This window comes from Salvelinus namaycush, chromosome 10, assembly GCF_016432855.1.
Source record: "Salvelinus namaycush isolate Seneca chromosome 10, SaNama_1.0, whole genome shotgun sequence".
In the NCBI taxonomy this organism is placed as follows: domain Eukaryota; kingdom Metazoa; phylum Chordata; class Actinopteri; order Salmoniformes; family Salmonidae; genus Salvelinus; species Salvelinus namaycush.
In genome coordinates, this window is record NC_052316.1 from 38,887,595 (window position 1) to 38,904,073 (window position 16,479).

Here is a 16,479-nt window from a genome sequence, read left to right on the forward strand (position 1 = left end):
AGGCTTTATTGGCATGGGAAACACATGTTTACATTGCCAAAGCAAGTGAAATAGATAATAAACAAAAGTGAAATAAACAATAAAAAATGAACAGTAAACATATAACTTTTTAGGGAAGACCCAGATGCAGACAGTGTCGAAGTAACAAAAGTTTATTACTAGAACAGGGGGTAGGCAATACGACAGGTCAAGGGCAGGCAGAGGTCAGTAATCCAAATCAGAGTCCAAAAGGTACAGAACAGCAGACAGGCTGAGGGTCAGGGCTGGCAGAATGGTCAAAACTGGGAAAACTAGTAAACAGGAACTAGAAACAGACAGGAGCAAGGGGGAATCCGCTGGTAGGCTTGATGAGTAAAACAAACTGGGAACAGGCGAACAGAGAACACAGGTATAAATACACTGGGGATAATGGGGAAGATGGGTGACACCTGGAGGGGGTGGAGACAATCACAAAGACAGGTGAAACAGATCAGGGTGTGACAAAACATTACACTCACAAGTTCCAAAAGAATAAAGACATTTCAAATGTCATATTATGTCTATATACAGTGTTGTAATGATGTGCAAATAGTTAAAATACAAAAGGGAAAGTAAATAAACATCAGTATGGGTTGTATTTACAAAGGTGTTTGTTCTTCACTGGTTACCCTTTTCTTGTGCCAACAGGTCACAAATATTGCTGCTGTGATGTGGTATTTCACCCAATAGATATGGGAGTTTTTCAAATTCTTAGTGGGTCTGTGTAATCTGAGGGAAATATGTATCTCTAATATGGTCATACATTTGGCAGGAGGTTAGGAAGTGCAGCTCAGTTTCCACCTCATTTTGTGGGCAGTGTGCACGTAGCCTGTCTTCTCTTGAGAGCCAGGTCTGCCTACAGCGGCCTCTCTTTCCTTAACTTTCCATAACTTTGGGTCAGTCACAGTGGTCAGGTATTCTGCCACTGTGTACTCTCTGTTTAGGTCCAAATAGCATTCTAGTTTGCTCTGTTTTTTGCTTTCCTGGAGCTCTGTGGGGTCTTTTTGTGTTTGCGAACAGAGCCCCAGGGCCAGCTTCCTTAGGGGAATCTTCTCTAGGTTAATCTCTCTGTAGGTTATGGTCTCTCTCTGTCTCTCTTTTTCTGTCTCTCTCTCTCTCTCTCTCGGTGCCTCTCTCTCTCTTTCTCTCTTTCTGCCTCTCTCTCCTTACTTCTCACTCTCTCTGTGCAGCTAGAGGAGTTGCATTGCCTGCCCACTGAGTTGGGTGTAATGTAGTAATGTTTGGCTATTCGAGCTGACATTTTCCTGCTGACAGACTCTTTCTGCCTGAGTGCACGGTCTGTTCAAATAACATAAAAGATAGTGCCGTAACTGAGTGAGCCAAACACTACTAAACACTACATGAGAAGTGATTCACTCTGTTTAGTAGACAGACATGGTTGACGGCTGATGTTATAATATTTCTAAGGTTATAAGGTGAAGGATTGTCACATAGAGATTACAATAAAACATGAAGAGGACCTAGGAAGTGTAGGCCTTTGACTTTGGAGTGACCCAAGTGAGGTTGAATGAGTGAAATATATATATATATATATATATATATATATATATATATTGACCTGTTCTAAGTTGTCTTCCTATGTTTTCATATCATGCTCTCCCCTCTCTCTCTCCCTTCAGTGAGGTTTGCAGATTGTGGCCTGGGCGACAGGGTTCTGTTGGAGGTGGGCGACGCGGTGGACTTCAGGCTGGGTGAAGATGGCATGGTGTACGCCCGGCACGCCCTCCGTCTGGCGGACAGGAGGAGAGCCTTCCTGGTGGTGCGAGCGAGGGATCAGAAAACCAAGGAGGAGTGGAACACACGCGTTCACCTCCACCTCCGGACAGATGGACAGGGAGAGACAACAGAACACAACAAACAGGTATGGATAAAATAAGAATATCACAATATGGTCATTTATCAGAAGCTTTTATCTATTCAAGGTGACCCTTCTCATTCCTGGTAGAACTATTTTGGGTTCCATGTAGAAGCATTTCCACTGAGGGTTCTACATGGAACCCGAAAGGGTTCTACCTGGAACCAAAAAGGGTTCTCCTGTAGGGACAGTCAAAGAACCCTTTTGGAACCCTTTTTTATAAGAGTGTAAGTATGGAGAAAATACATTAATAATTATGATGTGGAGATGGAAGTCAGAGGAGCAGTTCATCATAAGAATACATTATCCATCACCAGTCGATTAACCAAGTTTCATGACCACTCTTACTTATTTATAAGGAATCATTCATGTTAAATGTACTAAATAAAAATTCACAGCCCACTCTGTTAACCTTTGATGGCCAGTGAAGTGCTGATAACCACATAAACAAGGCAGCGCTCGCTACAGTATAGAATGCATCCCAAATGGCACCCTATTCGCTATATAGTGCACTACCGCTATGGGTGCCCTGGTCAAAAGTAGTGCACTATATAGGGAATAAAGTGTAGTTTGGGACACACCCATAGCATCAGGTGCTGCTGCCTGCTGTGTGTAAATTAGAGAAAAAAGGAGGTTGTCTCTATAAGGGGAGACATTAAAGAGCCACTACAGCGACCCGTTCACATCTCCCAGTAAAAATGTTCCCAGAAATAGTGCAGTGCAATATACTTACTGTGTCCATTACAGTCTCCCAGCCTTCTGTGGGAGCAGTGAAAACAATGTGAGAAAATAAAAAGCTGTTTAAAACACCACCAATATGAAACTGTGAATAAAAGCGATGAAATTTAACCAGTGGAGTGTTAGCTAACTATTAGTCAGCTAGCTCTCTTAACAGATGGATGGAGCAGAAAACTCTGAGAAAAGGGAGGGATGGTTTGGCGAGAGGGAGAGAAAAAGGATGGAGTGAGATTTGGGGGAAGGAAGCAGGAGAGAGAGAAGGATGGGGATAGATGTATAGAGAAATAGAAGAATAGAGAAGGGATATAGATGGAGGGGTAGAGATGGAGAGATAGAGATGGAGGGGTAGAGATGGAGGGGTAGAGATGGAGGGATAGAGATGGAGCAAAAGAGATGGAGGGGTAGAGAAAGGGGATGTGATGTCTAATAGACATCCTATTAAATTACGTGGGTAATTAACTAAGTATTTTAATTCCTAATTCTATAGCTAAAGGGTTGTATTCAGATTCAGATTAGTGTGGTGGAAACTAAACTGCATTCCTAGGCTGCAAATACATTTGAGGTAAACACACACAGCCCAGGATGGTGATTGATCAGGTCCTCAGTAATGAAAGCCTTAATCCAGCTCTCTGGAGTGAGTCAACAGGCCACACCCCCTAGAGACCTCTGGGACATAAACAGTGTGTGTGTGTGTGTGTGTGTGTGTGTGTGTGTGTGTGTGTGTGTGTGTGTGTGTGTGTGTGTGTGTGTGTGTGTGTGTGTGAGAGAGAGATTTTGTTTTTGTGTGTTTCTTTTCTTCCTGGTGTTTCTCTGGAATAACTTCTCGATGTGGGTGGGTTTGTCCAAGAAATATATCTGTCTGTCTATATTTTTGTCTGTGTCTGTATATTGGTGTGTAACATGTTTTGTCTCTGCAGGTGAACTCCAGTGATGCAGCTGTGATCATGTTTCCATGGCGTAGCGTGGTCGTCAGGGGTGGTCGTCATGGATCTCTGAGGCGGGTAAAGAGGGACTGGGTCATCCCCCCCATCAACGTCCCTGAGAACTCACGAGGACAGTTCCCAGAGGAACTAGTCAGGGTACGACACACACATGGTTCAGAGGACACATTTCACACACATTTCCCAGGGGGGCTAATCAAGAGAAGACAAACACACTGTCATGCAAAGTCTGTCATTTGGCCACTAGCTCAGAGGGCTTTATTGTGTGTGTGTGTGTGTGTGTGTGTGTGTGTGTGTGTGTGTGTGTGTGTGTGTGTGTGTGTGTGTGTGTGTGTGTGTGTGTGTGTGTGTGTGTGTGTGTGTGTGTGTGTGTGTGTGTGTGTGTGTGTGTGTGTGTGTGTGCGTGCGTGTGTGTGTGTGTAAGTGTTTTGTGTATATGTACGGTATGTACAGCGTATGTGTGTAGCGCTCACTATTTCCTCCTAACACAATCTTCTGGTATGATATTTATATTAGAATCTGTGGAGAGACAGGCGGTTCTGGTCATTATGGTGATGTACACATGCTTTCTGTCTGTACTGTATAGCCTATGTATGGTGTTGAGTGGAGCTAAATATGTTTTAAATAAAAGTGTGGTTGTGTAACTGTATCTAAAGTGGGAATATCTCTCCCTCCCTCTCTTTTGCTCTCCCTCTCTCTCTCTTTCCCCCTGTGGTCTAGATCCGGTCGGACCGTGATAAGAACCGTCTCCTCCGGTACAGTGTGACTGGACCCGGTGCTGATCAGCCTCCGACCGGGATCTTCATCATCAACCCTATCTCTGGTCAGCTCTCTGTGACCAAACCCCTCGACCGCGAACACATCTCCAACTTCCATGTAAGTGTGTAGTAGGGGGTTGCAAAATTCTGCTAACTTTCCCAGGTTTTCCAGAAATCCTCGTTGGAAGATTCACTGAATCAGGAGGGAATCCCACATAGAGGATACCTCTGACCACATTCTTTGCTGGTGTATGTAAAACATATGTAAAACGTCACCCTGAGGTAGTTGGACTGGAAACATCAGTCTGAGAATGTTACCTTTGATCTGCAGTACACAAATAGACACACACACACACACACACACACACACACACACACACACACACACACACACACACACACACACACACACACACACACACTGAGACACACTGAGACACACTTAAGCAACTCTGGCTATATCTGCAGGCAGGACATTTGCATGAAGGGTGGGGCTCCCTCATGAATATTCATACAGTGTGATGTAGTTGTCAGAGTCACTGAAGCTCTGTGATGAATATATTCATGAGCTGTTGCCGTGGCATTACTGGAGACTGGGTATAGGGAGCAGCACACACAGTATAGCAGCTATGAGACAGAGTACAGGGTGAGGGTACTGTAACAGCAGTATGTTATGGCAGCTACTCCTCCCTGCCTAGCGGTAGGCTTCTCTAACATGGCTGTTTTGGAGACAGGTACTGGGGGAGGGTACTCTGCTTTTTCCCTGTACTGCTCTCTTGTTAGAGAGGCCCTAGGAGAGAAACACATAAGGGTCTTTAGATCCACATAAGGGTCTTTAGATCCACCCTTGAGAGGCCAAGTGTACACTAACCTCAGTAAATGGCCCCATTCCAATCCCAATACCTCACACCCTTCCCCTCTCTCTGCCCTCAAAATTTTGCCCTCTGAAGTGTAAGCAATATGTAGGGTGTTCACTCACTGCTCTAGAATGTAGCAAAATATGGGGAGCTGCTGAATGTATGTCTCAACCTAGTTTTCTTTAGCCTATGTCATTATGAATCACATACAATGAATTATTAGATTGTTCTCTACAATATTAGAACCTTAACATTCTTGTACATAAGTGTTAATTAAATAGGAATGTTAGTTTGTGACCGTTGCTAGTTAAGACAACGCAGCTCTTGGTTGCATCTCTTCCATATTTTGGTGTTGGGAGGTGGTAACATTAGGAGGCGTTTCTGTGCTTCAGACCAATCAAAATCAACTTGATACCTCGTCATTTTCATCTCCAGATCCGTGGCTTTCTATTCCTCTAACCCCGAACAATCAAGCTTGAGAGGGGTCGTTTCTATGATAATTTAAAGGGAAAGACTCAGATATCCTAATTTCCAGGGGAGTAGATATTGAAATTCAGTCGGTTAGCTTTGTTAATTCATATACACTACCGTTCAAAAGTTTGGGGTCACTTAGAAATGTCCTTGTTTTTTAAAGAAAAGCTAATTTTTTGTCCATTCAAATAAAATAAAATAGATCAGAAATACAGTGTAGACATTGTTAATGTTGTAAATGACTATTGTAGCTGAAACGGCTGATTTTCTATGGAATATCTACAAAGGCGTACAGAGGCCCATTATCAGCAACCATCACTCCTGTGTTCCAATGGCACATTGTGTTAGCTAATCCAAGTGTATCATTTTAAAAGGCTAATTGATCATTAGAAAACCCTTTTGCAATTATGTTAGCACAGCTGAAAACTGTTGTTCTGTTTAAAGAAGCAATAAAACCGGCCTTCTTTAGACTAGTTGAGTATCTGGAGCATCAGCATTTGTGAGTTCGATTACAGGCTCAAAATGGCCAGAAACAAAGTACTTTCTTCTGAAACTCGTCAGTCTATTCTTGTTCTGAGAAATGAATGCTATTCCATGCGAGATTTTGCCAAGAAACTGAAAATCTCGTACAATTCTGTGTACTACCCCTTCACAGAACAGTGGAAACTGGCTCTAACCATTCCCTAACTGTGTCCTAACCCTGATCCTGTATCTGACCATCTAGCTGTGAGCCCATGTCATGTCATTCCCTAACCGTGTCCTAACCCAGATCTTGTATCTGACCATCTAGCTGTGAGCCTATGCCATGTCATTCCCTAACTGTATCCTAACCCAGATCTTGTATCTGACCATCTAGCTTTGAGCCCATGTCATGTCATTCCCTAACTGTATCCTAACCCAGATCCTGTATCTGACCATCTAGCTGTGAGCCCATGCCATGTCATTCCCTAACTGTATCCTAACCCAGATCTTGTATCTGACCATCTAGCTGTGAGCCCATGCCATGTCATTCCCTAACTGTATCCTAACCCAGATCTTGTATCTGACCATCTAGCTTTGAGCCCATGTCATGTCATTCCCTAACTGTATCCTAACCCAGATCCTGTATCTGACCATCTAGCTGTGAGCCCATGCCATGTCATTCCCTAACTGTATCCTAACCCAGATCTTGTATCTGACCATCTAGCTGTGAGCCCATGCCATGTCATTCCCTAACTGTATCCTAACCCAGATCTTGTATCTGACCATCTAGCTGTGAGCCCATGCCATGTCATTCCCTAACTGTGTCCTAACCCAGATCTTGTATCTGACCATCTAGCTGTGAGCCCATGCCATGTCATTCCCTAACTGTATCCTAACCCAGATCTTGTATCTGACCATCTAGCTGTGAGCCCATGCCATGTCATTCCCTAACTGTATCCTAACCCAGATCTTGTATCTGACCATCTAGCTGTGAGCCCATGCCATGACATTCCCTAACCGTGTCCTAACCCTGATCCTCTATCTGATAATTTAGCTGCGAGCCCATGCTGTGGACCTGAATGGGAACCAGATAGAGAACCCCATAGACATTGTCATCAATGTCATAGACATGAACGACAACAGACCAGAGTTCACACACACCATCTACAACGGATCAGTACCAGAAGGCTCCAAACCAGGTAACAACACACACTCACACACATACACATGCACACATTCACACACACATGCACCCACACAAACACATAGTACATTTTTTATTGACTGCTTGGTTTGCGTTCCCAGGGTCCTTTGTGATGACAGTGACATCAGTGGACAAGGACGACCCTAAGACAGCCAATGGGATGCTCCGATACAAGATTATATCTCAGAACCCTGAGAGTCCTTCTTCCAACATGTTCACCATCAACAACAAGACAGGAGGCATCATCACTGTAGCAGCAGGCCTCGACAGAGAGGTGGGTGTGTGTGCGCGTGTGTGTGCGCATGTGATGTGTATCAATGTGTACACTGTAAAAATAAATATCCAGTTGTTTCTACCGTAACTTACTGGCACCCTCCTGTAAAATACTGTACTTCAGAGTTTATTTGGAATTAACGGTAACATACTGTAACTTATTTTACAGTAATCTACAGGTAATCTACAGGTAATTTACATGCTGCCAGTAAATTACTGTAAAAACAGCAGGACATAAAACATTTTTTTTTTTGCAGTGTATGAGTTTGTGTTTACATACTGTCTGTCTATGTTATTCTCTGTAATCTGAACCTGTCCCCTTTTTGTCTTCCTCCTTCCAGAAAGTTCCTCAGTACACACTGATAATCCAGGCTACTGACATGGAGGGGAACCCCACCTACGGCCTGTCTAACACAGCTACAGCTATCATCAGGATCACTGACGTCAATGATAACCCCCCAGAGTTCACCGCTGACACAGTAAGTCACAGACAGACAGACACACAGACACACACACACACAGACAGACAGACAGACAGACAGACAGACAGACAGACAGACAGACAGACAGACAGACAGACAGACAGACAGACAGACAGACAGACAGACAGACAGACAGACAGACAGACAGACAGACAGACACAGTACAAATACACACGCACACAATACTTTCTTTCTCACTCAAAGGACACCACAGAAACAATCTTTCAACAAAAAAACAACAAATATATATATATATATATATATATATGTTTTATTTTATTGATTTTTTTATTACAAAAAACACAAGGAAGGGGTAACATTAAAGTATTAGAACATGAAGGACAAACAATACAGCATCAAGACACTATCAAACATGTATCAGTCTTTCCGCAACAGAGCCATCCTTATGTGTGAGGGTGTGTGTGCATGATAGTGATATAAAATATATGTCAAAGTTTCCTTTTTCATGATCGCAATCTTGTGAAATCCGAACCCTCCAAGATCCCCCCACAGTTCCCCAATAGCTGTCCCTCAACCATTCGAGACCCCTCCCACAGTCCCCCCCCCCCCCCCCCCGGCGGAAAACAAATAAAAAAAACAATTAATTCCATTCCCCACCCCCAAGAACCCCCCAATGCACCAACAACCAAGAGAATAAACTAAAGAGAAAAAAGAAAAAGACAGAAGAAAACAGCAAACAACAATGCAAAATAATATATAAAAAAATAATACATTTAAAACACAGGACATCAAGGACAACTGAAATCATAACAGCAATGCCAACTGTATATGTTTGTGTGCATGTCTGGCACTATTACATGTATGTGTGTGTTCTTGTATGTGTTTATTTGAATGAGAGTGTGTGTATATGCATGTGTACAAACACCTGCACGGCATCAGCCTCAGGAAAACCGGCATTAGTTGTTAAAACACTGCCACTTAGTGTCATTCAAATGTACTTTTATTATGTTTTATTTTGACTTTTTTTTACCCTTTATCTTTTGACCATGATTCTTTCTCTCACACAGCAACTCCACTCCCACTTGTCTCCAATTCAACATACCAACCCTCAGCTTCCCTCAGCCCATCCCATCTATCTCTGCTGGCCACCCACTTCGTTTTTCTACGCAACACATATCTTTCAACTATGCTTTGATGTTTAACGTACAATTTCAATCTATCTAATCGAATAGAATCTACAGATTGCGTATTGAAGATAAATACTTTTACTAAGATTATTAGTATATTAGTAATTGACTGACCCGGTCCCTCCAGATCTCCTAACAGTACTATTTCTAGGGTCTCCAGATCAATGCTATGCATTTCCAGCCATTCCTGAGACCAGAAACAGGCTACCTGAGGGCAATACCAAAATAAATGGTCTATTGATTCTGTATCCTCACAACAAAATCTGCAGAGCTTCGATGATTTTATGCCCCAAATATTCAAAATTTTGTTGGTGGCAAGAATTTTATATAATCATTTTAGCTGAAAAGCACGAAGTCTTGAATATTGCGTTGTTTTATATATCAACCCCATGGAATCGGTACATCAAAAATCTCTTCCCAACTATTTTGTAATCTGTATGGCACAGTTGTCAACATCCTGGTCCTCAAATGAAACTGGTATACTTTCCTATTTATGCTATTTTTATTCCTCCGCCAGTTTTGATCCTTTATATTGGGCAGACAGACCAGTTCCCTACCTCCTCCCGCTGCCACACGCCTCCTCCATTTTTGGGGCAATGCTGTAATCAATTGGTTGTACTCTTGGATTGAGCAGACCTTCCCGTACAATTCTGATAACTCCATGAAGGACATAACTCTACCATTAAAATTTGCAATATCATTTAAGAACAAAATACCCTTTTCAAACATCTTTCCCATAAATACAGGTATTTTATCAACCAGCACATTTGAGTTCAGCCATATTTGTTGTAATATTTGTTCTATCTTTTCAGGGGGATGAAATTGAAATTGTAACCAGCTCTGCAATGCTTGTTTGAAAAAGACAGATACTTTGAAAAAAGTATCATTTTCAATTAATCGAAAATGAGACATGGCAATCAGCACAAAGGCAAAAAGGCTATTTTTAAACAATGGATGAGCTTTTCTTTTTAAATCTACTTGAGAACCATTTAGGGTTCAAATAAAACTTTTGAATGAGTGAAGCTTTTAGAAAGAGGTTTAGTGCTTTTATATTTAATAATCTCAACCCACCCAATTCATATTCATGTAGATAGGCTTGTTCTATTTTGTCTGGTTTAGCGTCCCAGATAAAGCAAACTATTTTTGCTCATATGATTTGATAAACGAATCATCAGGAGTAGGCAGCGCCATAAGTAAGTGAGTAAACTGAGATATGACTAAAGAGTTCATCAGGGCAATTTTTCCATAAATAGACAGGTATTTACCTCTCCATGGTTGCAGGATCTTGTCTATTTTTACAAGTTTTCTATTGAAATTCATTGTGGAGAGCTTATTTATATATTTTGTGATATGAATACCGAGTACGTCTACTTCACCATCAGCCCATTTTATAGGTAAGCTGCAGGGTAATGTGAAGTTGTATTTTTTAAGGATCCAATACGTAATATTGCACACTTATCATAATTCGGTTTTAGTCCAGAGAGTACAGAAAAGTTATATTTAATGAGACATTGCAGGGATCTAGCTTAAAACTTGAGTCATCGGCATACATGGACACCTTTGTTTTTAAGCCTTGGATTTGTAATCCTCTAATGTTGTCATTGGATCTGATTTTAATAGCTAGCATTTCGATGGCAATAACGAATAGATATGGTGACAGCGGGCACCCTTGTTTTACTCCTCTTGACAAATCAAAACTCTCAGAGAAGGAGCCGTTATTTACTATTTTACACCTGGGGTTGCTATACATTATTTTTACCCACTTTATAAGAGAATTACCGAAATTGAAAAAATCCAGGCATTTATAAATAAAATCCAGTCTTACTTTATCAAATGCCTTTTCAAAATCTGCTATAAATACCATTCCTGGCTTCTTATATGTTTCATGATGTTCTATTATTTATAGTAGTTGTCATATATTATCTCCAATGTATCATCCATGTAAAAAACCTGTCTGATCAGGATGAACAATACCTGGTAAAACCCTTTTAATTCTGAGTGCTATGCATTTTGCTAGTATTTTTGCATCACAACATTGAAGTGTAAGGGGCCTCCAGTTTTTTAGATAGACTGGGTCTTTATATTGTAGTATCGTTTTTATTGCTAGCTGTACTACCTGTACTATTAGTTCATGGATTTCCCTTGTTAGTCTTGTTTCTTTAGCCAGAAACTGCTTTTTTATTATTGATGAATATTGAATTGAATGACCACTGAAGGTACATTTAAAGGTATTCCAAACAATAAGGGGATTTGCTGAACCTATATTATACTGGAAAAATTCAGTTATAAATTATTTTGTCTTAGTTAAAAATAAGTTGTCCTCCAGTAAACTTTGATTAAATTTCCAATATCCCCGTCCACGTGGAAAATCTATAAGAGTTATGTGAATGCCAATTAGATGATGATCCGATCACATTCTTTCTCCTATTAAAACGTTTTGAACCTTTGATGCAAGAGAGAAAGAGACAAGAAAGTAGTCAAGACGACTAGCTTGATTAAGTCTCCTCCATGTATATCTCACTAGGTCGGGGTTTTTTAGTCTCCAAATATCCACTATTTCTAATGTGTCCATAATATTTGTGATTTCACACGGTGATGATAGTTTGTAGAGTGATTACCTTTACGGTCCATTGAGGTACTTAACACTGTGTTATAGTCTCCTACCATAATGATTAGATCATTTGTTGCCTGTAAGTTCAATAAATTGGTATAAATGTTTTCGAAGAAGTGTGGATCATCCTGATTTGGACCATATAGATTAATGAGCCAAATCTCTTTTTCGTCCACGTTCATATTCAAAAGGATCTACCTTCCTTGCGAATCAATCCTGATTATTTGCACATTCAGATCAACATTTTTGTTAATTAATATCATCACAGCCTTGCGTTCCTTTGTCCATGACTGAAAATTATTTCACCACCCCATTCCTTTTTCCACGCAACTTCATCTAAGGATGTAGAGTGAGTTTCCTGTAAACAGTATATGTTATATTCCTTTTCTTTTAGCCATGTAAAGACTGATATATTTTTCATCTCTCACTCCCTCATCACTCTCTCCCTGCCCCTCCCTCTGTAGTTTTATGGAGATGTGCATGAGAACCGTGTGAATGTGATCGTAGCTAACCTGACAGTGACAGATAAGGACCAGCCCCATACTGCAGCCTGGAGGACTGTGTACAGGATCACCGCTGGAGACCCCACTGGACGCTTCTCCATCCCCACTGACCCCACCACCAACGAGGGACTGGTCACTGTGGTCAAGGTAGGACACAGCACATATACATACATACATACAGTACAGACTGTACATACAGCACACAGATACACACATCACATATATTGTACACGGGCTATGCACACAACATGTACCTCTCTGTATATTTATGTACACACAGAGACAGATGCTGCACATACAAACAACACACAGATAAACACACACATTATAACGGCTAATCACAGGAGCTTGGTGGAACCTTAATTGGGGAGGAAGGGCTCGTGGTAATGGCTGGAGCGGAATGAGTGGAATGGTATCAAATACATCAAACACATGGTTTCAATGTTAAATAAAGGTTAATTATTTATTTATTTTTATTACAAAAAATGTGTTTGATGCCATTTATTTTGCTCCGTTCCAGCCATTATTATGAGCCGTCCTCCCATCAGCAGCCTCCACTGCGGCTAACGTATGTCTATCTGGCCAATAAACTGTATGTCTGTATATATGAGTGTGGCAAACTGGTGTGTATTTGTGTGTTTACGTGTCTCTCCATCTCCAGCCCATAGACTATGAGGGGAGTCGTTCCTTTGTGTTGACGGTGCTGGCTGAGAATGAGGTTGCCCTGGCCCGTGGTATCCACCTTCCCCGTCAGTCCACCGCTACCGTGTCTGTACGCATTGTAGATGTCAACGAGAGCCCAGAGTTCTCCCCCAACCCTAAAGCCATCAAACTGGAGGAGGGGCTACCAGCCGGCTCGCTACTCACCACCTTCACAGCACAGGACCCTGACAGATACATGCAGCAGAACATACGGTACGGAGAGGAGAGAGAGAGAGGGAGGAGTATTGCAGGGTTGCTCATGTTAGCTGATAATATGTTTTATGATGTTTTATATGTGTTGAATGTGTACGTTTCCAAGGCATTAGAGTGTCATGTTACTTCCTATTGTAATTGTGTTCTCTCGTCCTTTTGGTTGATTTCCAGGTATTCAAAGCTGTTTGACCCTGCTAATTGGTTGGAGATAGACCCTGTAAATGGGCGGATCTCCACCATCGCTGTGCTGGACAGAGAGTCTCCCTATGTGAAGAATAACCTCTACAACATCACCTTCATGGCCTCTGACAATGGTGAGTTGTGTGTGTGTGTGTGTGTGTGTGTGTGTGTGTGTGTGTGTGTGTGTGTGTGTGTGTGTGTGTGTGTGTGTGTGTGTGTGTGTGTGTGTGTGTGTGTGTGTGTGTGTGTGTGTGTGTGTGTGTGTACGCCTATACTGTTTTTAGAGCTTCCTGTGTTTATAGTTGTGTTTAATGTGGGAGGATGGGGGATGGGGCTCAATCTTACTATTCACATTAATTTAATTAAATTACAATCCATTCAGTCTGAATCACTTTCTTGGCACGATAATAAAAATATTTTGTTGCCAAAATCCCCCCAAAATTCTAAGACAATCTCATATGACAATGGCAGGACTACTTCTGAAAATGATATGTATACGGATGAGCATACAAACTAGTGCTCTAATACACATTCTCTAAAAACACTCTCTCCCGGGCACATGCACACACACACACACACACACACACACATACACACACCACAGAGCCCCTGCTGTGTCTTAGCTTAATTCTGACTGAGCTCTTCATTGTGCTTTTGCCAAATACACACGCACACCCTCCTGCTCACACACATGTACGCACGCACGCATGTATGCTCACACACACACACACACACACACACACACACACACACACACACACACACACACACACACACACACACACACACACACACACACACACACACACACACACACACACACACACAGGCATATGTGTGCCTCAGACAGCCTCCCTAACATACTGATCTCTCTCTTCCTCATTCCCTTACTCACTCTCCTAGTGTGTTGAATCACATGTTTCTCTCTTTGCATCTCTTATTTAGAAGAGGTCAGATGTAGCTGTTGATGGGGTGTTGTTTTGAGAAGTTTGGTTTTTGAAAAATGGTTTTGGGTGTGGAGTAATATTATGTATGACAGCATGATTCCTGTTTGTTTTGAATGCTGTAATGTGCCTATGAGATTCTTATTACGCTGTGTTTCTGGCAGTGGTTGGAACCAAACATTTCCAATCGTTTCATTCTGAACAGACCCACTATTTTTGTTTGTTTTTCGTTCCACTGTTCAGACCAGCAAAATAAAGTTCTGAACCGGTTCGAACCACCATTGTTCCTTTCTGTTCTTATTTTAACCTGTGAAACCAAATGTTTTTGACATTTAGCTCATTAAATGACTTCACCAATCAGTGCGGATAGAGCAGACAAGCTAGTTGTTTACATGCGTGATGGACAGACAAGTGTAGCCCATGGCGCAAGATACGACTGAAAATGTGCAGGTGGAGAGAGAGCTAGAGAGGGTTGAGGAGGAGACTTGAAATGCTGGCCATCTTGTTATGACATGCATTATATGAATTAGGTCCACAGAATTATACCTAGGAGGAGCGGCTTCTATGGAGTAACTTTGAATGTCCTTTGACATAGCTTGAGATAGCTAACAAGCTTGAGTGTGCAGAGTGGTACCAGAATTAAAAACACGTCTTACCTTTTTGTAGTTAATAAATCCAACGTGAAACATGATAACTAGGCCTGTTGTATCCTTAACTAGCATTGAAAAAGTGAATCCATTATTCTATAGCTAATAAAAATCAGGCTCACTATCTCCTGAATCAAGCATTAATGTAACGTTAGTACAGTCAGTAGCCTATGCTTCGGAGGGGGGAGGGGAAGGTAGCCTAAACACGCAAAGATTTTTCGCTTGCAGGCAGACACTGGAATACGTTTTTGAGTGACAGAGTGAGGGCTTTGCCTAGGCGCTTAGTTGGTTTTGTTGTTGTAATAGATGGCTGGAACGTAAAATAATATTATTAGCCAGTTCCCATGCATTTAAAATAATGGTTCTGTTCCGGAACAGTATGGATCACTTTCATTCCGGGATCGGTTTCTGTTCCTTGAAAAGAAAAATCAGTTCTGTTCGCTGAACCGGTTCCAACCCCTGGTATCACTTCTCAACGTATAAATAGTTCAGTACAGTATCTATGTTGCACCAAACAGGTTGCCTTTTTGTAATTTTTTGTAATATTCCTTCCTATCTAAGGGGCCTTTTTCTCCTCTTTGCTTATCTCACTGGTCTCTCCTTCTCTCTCTCCATCCCTCCATCCTCTCTCAGGCATTCCCCCTGCCAGTGGTACGGGTACGTTACAGATGTACCTTTTAGACATAAACGACAATGCTCCTCATGTCTTCCCTCCGGAAGTGGAGATGTGTGAGAAGCCTGAGCCCAACGCCATCAACATCACCGCCAGCGACCCCGATCTGACCCCTAACGCCGGCCCCTTTGCCTTCGAACTGGCCAACCGGCCAGCAGACGCACGACGAAACTGGACCCTCACACGCCTCAATGGTTAGTGTGTGTCTGTGTTTTATCTTTCCTGTCTTTCTTCCACTCCCTGTCACTACATTACTCTATTGCCCTCAATGAAATTCAAAAATGCTTTATTGCCATGACAAAATAACTTGTTCAAAGTTGTTCCCCATCTCGCTATGTCTCTTTCTTTCTCTCACCTTCCCTATATTACTCTCTCTCAATTCAATTCAATATACTGACATGTAAAGTCTTAATTGACATGAAAAGTAAAACACTTACATTGCCAAAGTAAACACTTAAGCTGAGTGTACAAAACGTTAGGAACACCTGTTCTTTCCATGACAAAGACTGACCAGGTGAATCCGGATGAAAGCTATGATCCCTTATTGATGTCACTTCTTAAATCCACTTTAATCAATGTAGATGAATGGGAGGAGACAGGTTAAAGAAGTATTTATAAGCCTTGAGACAATTGAGACATGGCTTGTGAATGTATGCCATTCAGAGGGTGAATGTGCAAGACAAAATATTTAATGCCTTTGAATAGGGTATGGTAGTAGGTGCCGGCTTGAGCGTGTCAAAAACTGGAACGATCCTGGGTTTTTCACGCTCAACAGTTT

General features: G+C 41.8%; 1 protein-coding gene across 1 annotated transcript in view; it reads left to right on the forward strand.

Moving 5' to 3' along the window:
• cdh2 (cadherin 2, type 1, N-cadherin (neuronal)) overlaps positions 1 to 16,479 on the forward strand; it is a 78,028-nt gene that overhangs the window by 43,329 nt on the left and 18,220 nt on the right. The window contains exons 3-12 of the mRNA XM_039002843.1: positions 1,659 to 1,900; positions 3,550 to 3,711; positions 4,294 to 4,449; positions 7,176 to 7,320; positions 7,427 to 7,599; positions 7,940 to 8,077; positions 12,304 to 12,489; positions 13,004 to 13,257; positions 13,429 to 13,571; positions 15,662 to 15,895. Of these exons, the coding sequence (XP_038858771.1) occupies positions 1,659 to 1,900; positions 3,550 to 3,711; positions 4,294 to 4,449; positions 7,176 to 7,320; positions 7,427 to 7,599; positions 7,940 to 8,077; positions 12,304 to 12,489; positions 13,004 to 13,257; positions 13,429 to 13,571; positions 15,662 to 15,895 (1,833 nt within the window). The remainder of the gene's footprint in view (positions 1 to 1,658; positions 1,901 to 3,549; positions 3,712 to 4,293; positions 4,450 to 7,175; positions 7,321 to 7,426; positions 7,600 to 7,939; positions 8,078 to 12,303; positions 12,490 to 13,003; positions 13,258 to 13,428; positions 13,572 to 15,661; positions 15,896 to 16,479) is intronic.